The sequence below is a fragment of the Pseudonaja textilis genome, unplaced genomic scaffold (assembly GCF_049901715.1).
Source record: "Pseudonaja textilis isolate UNSWEBS1 unplaced genomic scaffold, rPseTex1.2 PTEXCTG294, whole genome shotgun sequence".
NCBI classification, from domain to species: domain Eukaryota; kingdom Metazoa; phylum Chordata; class Lepidosauria; order Squamata; family Elapidae; genus Pseudonaja; species Pseudonaja textilis.
In genome coordinates, this window is record NW_028262587.1 from 1 (window position 1) to 8,547 (window position 8,547).

The 8,547-nt window shown below is 48.9% G+C and overlaps 1 protein-coding gene across 1 annotated transcript; it reads right to left on the reverse strand.

The window, feature by feature from the left end:
- Positions 1-2,313: 2,313 nt before the first annotated feature.
- LOC148123809 (GTPase IMAP family member 3-like) lies at positions 2,314-7,042 on the reverse strand (the record flags this gene model as incomplete). Its single annotated transcript, XM_087918721.1, has 2 exons — positions 2,314-4,054; positions 6,919-7,042. Coding segments are annotated over 2 exons (897 nt in total), but the record flags the coding sequence as incomplete, so codon positions are not given.
- Positions 7,043-8,547: the final 1,505 nt, after the last annotated feature.

Genomic DNA, 8,547 nt, shown 5'->3' on the forward strand with positions numbered 1-8,547 from the left:
CTTTTTCAGGCAGTTTTTCAGCCATTTCTCAGGCAGTTTTTGGGCCTTTTTCAGGCAGTTTTCCAGCCATTTTCTCAGTCAGTTTTGGGCCTTTTCAGGCAGTTTTCAGCCATTTCTCAGGCAGTTTTCCAGCCATTTAGCAGGCAGTTTTCGGGCCTTTTCAGGCAGTTTTCCAGCCATTTCTCAGGCAGTTTTCAGGCCTTTTCAGACAGTTCTTCCAGCCATTTCTCAGGCAGTTTTCTAGCCATTTCTCAGGCAGTTTTGGGGCCTTTTCAGGCAGTTCTTCAGCCATTTCTCAGGCAGTTTTTGGGCCCTTTTCAGGCAGTTCTTCCAGCCATTTCTCAGTCAGTTTTTTGGGCCTTTTCAGGCAGTTTTCCAGCCATTTCTCGAGGCAGTTTTCTAGCCATTTCTCAGGCAGTTTTTGGGCCTTTTCAGGCTGGTTCTTTGTAGCGAATTCTCAGGCAGTTTTTCAGGCCTTTTCAGGCAGTTCTTCCAGCCATTTCTCAGGCAGTTTTTGCCATTTTCTCAACAGAAGCAGTTTTGGGGCCTTTTCAGGCAGTTTTTCTGCCATTTCTCCAGGCAGTTTGGGGCTTTTTCAGGCAGTTCTTCCAGCCATTTCTCAGGCAGTTTTTCTAGCCATTTTCTCAGACAGTTTTTCTCTCATTTCTCAGGCAGTTTTTCCAACCATTTCCAATTAGCTTTCTCTCCATTTCTCAGGCAGTTTTTCTCTCCATTTTCTCAGGCAGTTTTTCTCTCCATTTCTCGGAGCAGTTTTTTCTCTCCATTTCTCAGTCAGTTTTTCTCTCCATTTCTCAGGTGATTTTCTCTCATTTCTCAGGCAGTTTTTAGGCCTTTTCAGGCAGTTCTTCCAGCCGTTTCTCGAGTCAGTTTTTTGCAGGCCTTTTCAGGCAGTTTTCCAGCCATTTCTCCAGGCAGTTTTCTAGCCATTTCTCAGGCAGTTTTCAGGCGCTTTTCAGGCAGTTTTTCTAGCTAGCCATTTCTCGAGGCAGTTTTGCAGGGCTTTTTCAGGCAGTTTTTCCAGCCATTTCTCAGGCAGTTTTGGGCCTTTTTGGGCAGGAGTTTCCAGCCATTTCTCAGGCAGGTTTTCAGGCCTTTTCAGGCAGTTCTTCCAGCCATTTCTTTCAGGCAGTTTTTCTAGCCATTTCTCAACAGGCAGTTTTGGAGGCCTTTTCAGGGCAGTTTTCCAGCCATTTCTCAGGCAGTTTTCAGGCCTTTTCACTGAAGGCAGTTCTTCCAGCCATTTCTCAGGCAGTTTTTCTAGCCATTTCTCAGTCAGATTTTTGGGCCTTTTTGCAGGCAGTTTTCCAGCCATTTCTCAGGCAGTTTTTCTTAGCCATTTCTCAGTCAGTTTTGGGCCTTTTTTAGGCAGTTTTTCCAACCATTTCTCAGGCAGGTTTTTCCAGGCCTTTTCAGGCAGTTCTTCCAGCCATTTCTCAGGCAGGTTTTCTAGCCATTTCTCAGGCAGTTTTTGGGCCTTTTCAGGCAGTTTTTCCAGCCATTTCTCAGGCAGTTTTTCTAGCCATTTCTCAGGCAGTTTTGGGGCTTTTTCAGGCAGTTTTTCCAGCCATTTCCCAGTCAGTTTTTTGGGCCTTTTCAGTCAGTTTTTCTAGCCATTTCTCAGGCAGTTTTTCGGGCCTTTTCAGGCAGTTTTTCCAGCCATTTCTCAGGCAGTTTTTCTAGCCATTTCTCAGGCAGTTTTTCTAGCCATTTCTCAGGCAGTTTTTCTAGCCATTTCTCAGGCAGAAATTAATAATAAAAAATATGGATCATGCACCAATTAATAATAAAAAATGATGGATCATGCAGAGATTAATAAACTTAACAACGGAATTGCAGGAGAAGGAAAAAAAAAAGAATAATTTTTGTAAATTTTATTGGTTTTTAAAAACCATAACCATAAACAAACAAAACATCAAACGTTCTTCCGTATGTATACAAACCGTGTGCCATTTGGTTTACAAATCATTTTGTGCATCTATTTCGCACTCTTCAATTACAGATCCATTCCATCAAAACTCATATTATCAATCAAAAATTAGGTACCCTAATATCATTATTAATCAATCATTTCACTATAGTTTTATTCATTCATATTTTACGAGATAACCATAATTTACTTAGTTTATTTTATAACAATTCACATTATCCTCCCAAATCTATCCTAAAAACATTTTGTACATATAATAAAAAAGAAACACATCTTTATATATTTATTATTTTCTAAAAATCTACTATACATGTGTGTGTCTGTCTGTCTGTCTGTCTGTAAAAGAAGAAACAGTCATCCTGCAATCTCCGGAACGTAAAATTACATTTATTGTACGTACTAACCTTTCATCAGCTTCTGCTGACATTGCCAGAGGATTAAGCTACCATTACAGAGATCTCTGCCTTTACATCTCACTAATCAATTTAGTAAAGATTGACAATGGTATACATGTGTATTTGCCCACAATTGAAAAGAGAGATAAAATACCGAGAGAGGGGAAAAAACAATGGGAGAAACATTGAAAGGTGCAGAAATGAAGAGTTTGACACTAGAAATGAAAGAAAAGAAGAACCCGAATATATAGTTACGCGGTGTACGGAATACGTTCTCCTCAATGGAAAGAGAATAGAACAACCTACAAAAAGATTTGATGTATTTAGAGAGAGCAATGAGAGGAATTGAAGCAAACTTATAATGTGTGATATTATTAGGCATATTGGAATATAAATCGACATATTGGATTAGTATTAGATTCGATCAGAAGGATTTCACTTATAATGTTCAGATAATTGAAATATGTCCCCAAACCGACGCATGATTGAAATTGAATGGTTTCTTGTATGTGTGTGTGTATATATGTATGTATGTATGGCATTCAGCTTTGTTCGGGTATTTTCCCACGTCATTGTAGTTGTGCTTTTAAAGTTGTAGCGACGTTTCAGCAGAATCTCATCTGCCATCAGGCTTCTGTATGTATGTATGTGTGTGTATATATATATTCCCGTGTACGATTAAGAGTATCTTGGTGATGTTTCGGCAAGGTCCCCCTCGCCATCCTCAGGCTTAAGTCCTTCCGTTTGGTGTGTTCGGATTTTAAGTGACAGTTTGTGTTGATCTTGTTTTGGACTGAGTCAAAAGCTCTTCCTGGGAGAGCTTTTTTTTTTCTCCTCCAGCCTGAAGGTTGAGTTGGAGATAATAAAGGGATTCTTCTGGCTTCTCTGACTGGGGTGGCCTTGGTGCCACGCCCTTTCTGGGTCATCGCAAGCAGCATTTAAGATAGTTTGACTATAATATATACGGTGATGATGAAACAGAGAGCGAAGATTGCCGCGATGACGATCTTTCCTCTCGACCACCCACATTTTTTGGCCATTTTGCGAGCCTTGTGGTTCTCCGCCACGAAAACTTGGACGATGGCGTCCCTCAGGTTGGGCTCCAAATACAGCCGGTTGATGTAGTACCGCCCGCCATTCTCAAAGACGGTTCTCCTCACTATCACCATCAGCTCGGAGACCTGCCTTGCCCGCTCATCGCCCACCGCCCTATTGTTGAAACCGCAGAAGCGGTGCCCACACTGCCAGATCAGGTCCTGCATGTCCCGGTTGTTGGCGTTGCGGATGTCCTCCTGCAGGGGGGTCCCTCCCAGATACTCCACACAGGTGAAGAGGACGATGGTGTGGCGGGCGGATTCGGGCCCAAAGATATCCCAGACGCACTTGGCGGCGACGGCGTCTTCGGCGGTGAAGCGTCCCACCTGGGTGACCAAGATCAGGGCGTGGGGGCCGGGCTGGGAGAAGTGGACGCAAGCCAGGATCTCCCGTCGCACGATCTCCGTGTAGTCGTCAGTGTCAAACAGGCCGGGGGTGTTGACCACATAGACCGCCGTGCCCTGCCAGCTTCCCTGACCCCTCTGGCACCTCAGGGTGGTGGTCTTGGCTGACACGACGGACTCAAACTCCTTCCGTCCGAGGATGGTGTTGCCCGTGGCGCTTTTCCCACCGCCCGACTTTCCGACCAGGATGAGCCGGAGTTCGGCATCATCCCCTGGGAGTTGGAAGAGACAGGGAGACGGCGTTAGGGCGGAGTGTAGTTACACCGCCGGAATGGAATTCAGGGCATGGATTCAGTTGTTGACAGAGAAAGTGGAGGTGGGGATGGAGGGAGCGAGGGAGCGAGGGAGAGAGAGAAAGAGAGAGAGACACAGAAAGAGAGAAAGAGAGGGAGATAGAGAGAGAGAGGGATAGATAGATGGATGGGTGGGGGATCGACACACTTGGAGGATCGGATACATAACTATAGATGGATGGATGGACGAACAGAAGGATGATAGGATACCCGTGAAAAGTCTCTTTCTCTCTCTCTCTCTCACACACACACATATATATATGATAGAGATAGAGATTTAGATAGAGATAGATTAGAGAGAGAGAGAGAGAGAGAGATGAGAGAGAGATGGAGATAGATTGATAGAGAGAAATGATAGAGGATAGGAAGGTAGATAAATGATAGATGGAGATAGAGAGAGAGAGAGATAAATGATAGATGATAGGTAGGTAGATAAATGATAGAGAGATGGAGATAAATAGAGAGAGAGAGAGAGAAAGAGATAAATGATAGATGATAGATGATAGAGGTAGATAAATGATAGAGAGATGGAGATAAATAGAGAGAGAGAGACAGACAGACAGACCGACCAAGTGACTGAATCCGGCCTCCGTCTTGCCCCCCCCCCGGACATGGCCACCGTCGTAAGTCCAAGTCAGTTGCCGAGCCCCCCCGAAGGTTGGTCCTCCGGGGTGGGGGGGGTCGGGGGGGTCTCTTACCTGCCCAGCCTCCCCGCTCCGCATCGGCCTGAAAGAGGGGAAGGGGGGGATGGGAATTAGGAGCGATCCTCTGCTTAGGAAGGAGGGAAGGGGGCAGCGAAGGAAAGGGGGGTGTATTTCCCCCCGGGGGAGGGGGCCGGGAGGGAGGGAAGGAGGAGGAAGGGAGGAACAAAGGAGGGAGGGAAGGAGGAAGGAAGAGGAAAGAAGGAAGGAGGGAGAGAGGAAGGGAGAAAGAAGAAAGAAAACCAGGAAGGACAGTAGGAAGGAGGGTGGGAGGAAAGCAAGAAAGAAAGGAGGGAGGAAAATAGGTCAGAAAGGGAGGAAGGGAGGAAGGAGGGGAGGGCCGGGACCCCCCCTTGGAGACAAACCCCCCATTCTTCTCCCCATATCTACCTGGCAAGAGTCAGCTAAGGACTGGTAGGCCATTTCGGTCTCCTTCCTTCCTTCTTTCCTTCCTTCCTTCCTTTTTTCCTTCCTTCCCTCCTTCTCTTCTCTTCTCTTCTCTTCTCTTCTCTTCTCTTCTCTTCTCTTCTCTTCTCTTCTCTTCTCTTCTGTGGAAAAATAAAACAACACATCAATCTCCTTACAGAGTCACAGAGACGGGAGGGACCTTCCGAGGTCATCTAGTCCAACCCCCTTTTCCCAAGGCAGGAGACCCCTGACAAGAGTCACAGAGAGGGAACCCTCAGAGGTCATCTAGCCCAAGCCCCTTTTCCCAAGGCAGGAGACCCCTGACAAGAGTCACAGACGGGAGGGAACCCTCGGAGGGCATCTAGTCCAACCCCCTTCTTTCTCAAGGCCCTAGACGTCCTACCACCCCTCGTCTTTTGGGGGGTGAGCTTAGGAAAATGAGGGAGGTTTGGGGATTGGGGGAGGGAGGGGGTCGTCTCTGTTGGATTATTCCATTAGGCTGGCCGGGGGGGGAGGGAGGGTCCCCAGTGCCAATGGACAGGTAAGGCAGGTGAGCCCCCTCCCCCTTGCAGAGCCGGGGGGGTGAGGGCAGGCCCAAAGACCCTCAGAGGTCATCTAGTCCAACCCCCTTTCCCAAGGCAGGAGACCACCACCCCACCCACCATATCTACGTCCCTAAAAGACCCCAGGGTGGGGGGAGTTAGACTCCGGGAAGGGAGGGGGGGTGTCTCTCTCTCCTTGAACACCCCCGGGGGGAGGGGCCTCTTAGCCCCTCCCCCCAGGAATCTTCCTCCTCCTCCTCCTCCTGCACAAGTCCTCGGATCTACGTCCCCTCCTTCTGGGGAGGGGGGGAGGGGGAGGAGGGCCCGGAATGGGGAGGGGCGCTCTGTGTGTGTGTGTGTGAAGTCCCCCTTTCACCTCTGGAAGGGGGCTGCGGACCCTCCTTGTCCCGCTTTGCGTCCGATCGGTGCCTTTCCTCCCCCCACCCCCCCCAGAAGAAGGAAAAAAGGAAGGTAGAAGAATGATAGAAGGAAGGAAGGAAGGAAGGAAGGAAGGAAGGAAGGAAGGAAGGAAGGAAGGAAGGAAGGAAGGAAAGAAAGAAAGAAAGAAAGAAAAAAGAAGAGAAAGGAAGGTAGAACGAAAGAAAGGAAGGTAGAAGATAGATAGATAGATGATAGATAGATAGATAGATAGATAGATAGATAGATAGATAGATAGATAGATAGATAGATGGAAAGGAAGGAAGGAAGGAAGGAAGGAAGGAAGGAAGGTAGAACAAAGATGAAAAGAAAGGAAGGAAGGTATTAGAAAGACAGAAAGAAAGAAAGAAAGAAAGAGAAAGGAAGGTAGAAGGAAAAAGGAAGGTAGAAGAAAGATAGATGGAAAGAAAGAAACAAACAAACAAACAAAGAGAAAGGAACGTAGAAGAAGGAAAAAGGAAGGTAGAAGAAAGAGATAGAAAGAAAGAAAGAAAGAAAGAAAGAAAGAAAGAAAGAGAGAGAGAGAGAGAGAGGAAAGAAACAAAAGAAAGAAAGAAAGAAAGAAAGAAAGAAAGGAAAGAAAAAGAAAGAAAGAAAGTAGAATAAATTTCCGCCTCGGTGGCTCCTTTCCCCCCCTTCCCCCCGCCCCAGGCCGGCTGAGACACCCGCCCTCCCCCTCCCCCCCGCCTTTCACCAGAGTCTCTCTCGGACCCAAAGACGAAGCGAAGAAGCTTCTCAGGGCTGCGTTTGCGGAAAAGTCCCGACGGGGAAACTGCCCGCCCCTCCCTCCCACCAGTCGGGGGCGGGACGGGAGAGTTCTCCGAGGGGTGGGGAGGGGAAAATGTCGGAAGGTCCGACTAGAGGACCTCCGAGGTCCCTTCCCACTCTATTATTCCGTCAGGGTCTCCGCCTCGAGGAGAGGGTCGGACTACTTGACCTCCGAGCTCCCTTCCCAATTATGATTCTTTCAGGGTCTCCTGCTCAGGCAGGGGGTCGGACTAGATGACCTCCCAGGTCCCTTCCAACTGTCTAATTCTCTGTAAGGGTGTCCCGCTGTTGAGGACGGGGTTAGACTAGAAGACCTTCCTGGATCCTATCCAGCTTTCTCACTGTGTAACGGTCTCTTGTTTGAAGAGGGGTCGGACTAGATGATCTCCAAAGGTCCCTTCCCACTAATTATTCTTTCAGGGTCTCCTGCTCGGGCAGGGGGTCAGACTATTTGACCTCTGAGATCCCTTCCAATTATTATTCTGTCAGAGTAAAGGGGGGGTCAGACTACATGACCTCGGGGTGGAGGGGGCGGAGGGCGAGGCTCGCCGGGCAGGAAAAGAGGAGGAAAGAAAACGGGGGGGGGGGGTGGCCGCTTTCCCTCCAGTCACGTGATTTCCCAGCCAAGCAGCCGCCACGAAACGCCGTCCCCCCCCGCCCGCGCCGCTTCCAGTTCGCGCAGGCGCAGAGAGGCCAAGCTGGAAGAAGTGGCTGGCGGAGTAGTAGCTTTAGGAGGAGTAGTTTTACTCCTGGGAGTAGCTGGGAAAAGGGGACCAAGCCGGACGGGTTTTACGCCCTCTGGCCATCCAAACAAACCCGGAGCTTTGTTCGTTTGGAAGCCGTGACGGGAGGGGAAGACGGTGTTTAGCACGGGGGGTTGGACTAGATGACCTCTGAGGTCCCCTTGTGACTCTCTTGTCCTTCCTTCGCTTCTTTTTCTGATCTTGGCCTCCCTTGGCTCACTTTCCTCTGAAGGAAACCCAGGCAGGGAGCGGGATGACAGAAGGACGGAAGAGTTGGAAGGGGGCCCTCAGAGGTCGTCTAGTCCAACCCCCTGCTCCAGCAGGAGACCCTGACAGCATCTCCCTGTTGGAAGAGACGGAGTTGGAAGGGGGGCCTCGGAGGTCGTCTAGTCCGACAATCCCCCCCCCACGGCCGCCCAAGCCTCTTTTGAGTCAGGACTCTGACCCACCTCGTGTTTGGGGAGGGGTCTCTCCAGAAGTGGGAGGGAGAGGGGGGTGGGTGGGAGGGAGGGAGAGAAAGAGAAAGGGGGAGAGAGAGAAAGAGAGAAAGAAAGAGTGTGAGGGAGAGAAAGAGGGAGGGAGAGAGAGGGGGAGAAAGGGAGAAAGGGGGAGAGAAAGAGTGCAATGGAGAGAAAGAGAAAGTGTGTGAGGGAGAGAAAGAGAGAGAAAGAGTGTGAGGGAGAGAACAGGGGAGAGAGAGAACGAGGGAGGAGAAAGTGAGGGAGAGAGAGAGAGAAAGGGAGTGAGAAAGAGTGTGAGGGAGAGAGAAAGAGGAAGGAAGAGAAAGAGAGAAAGGGACAGTGTGAAGGAGA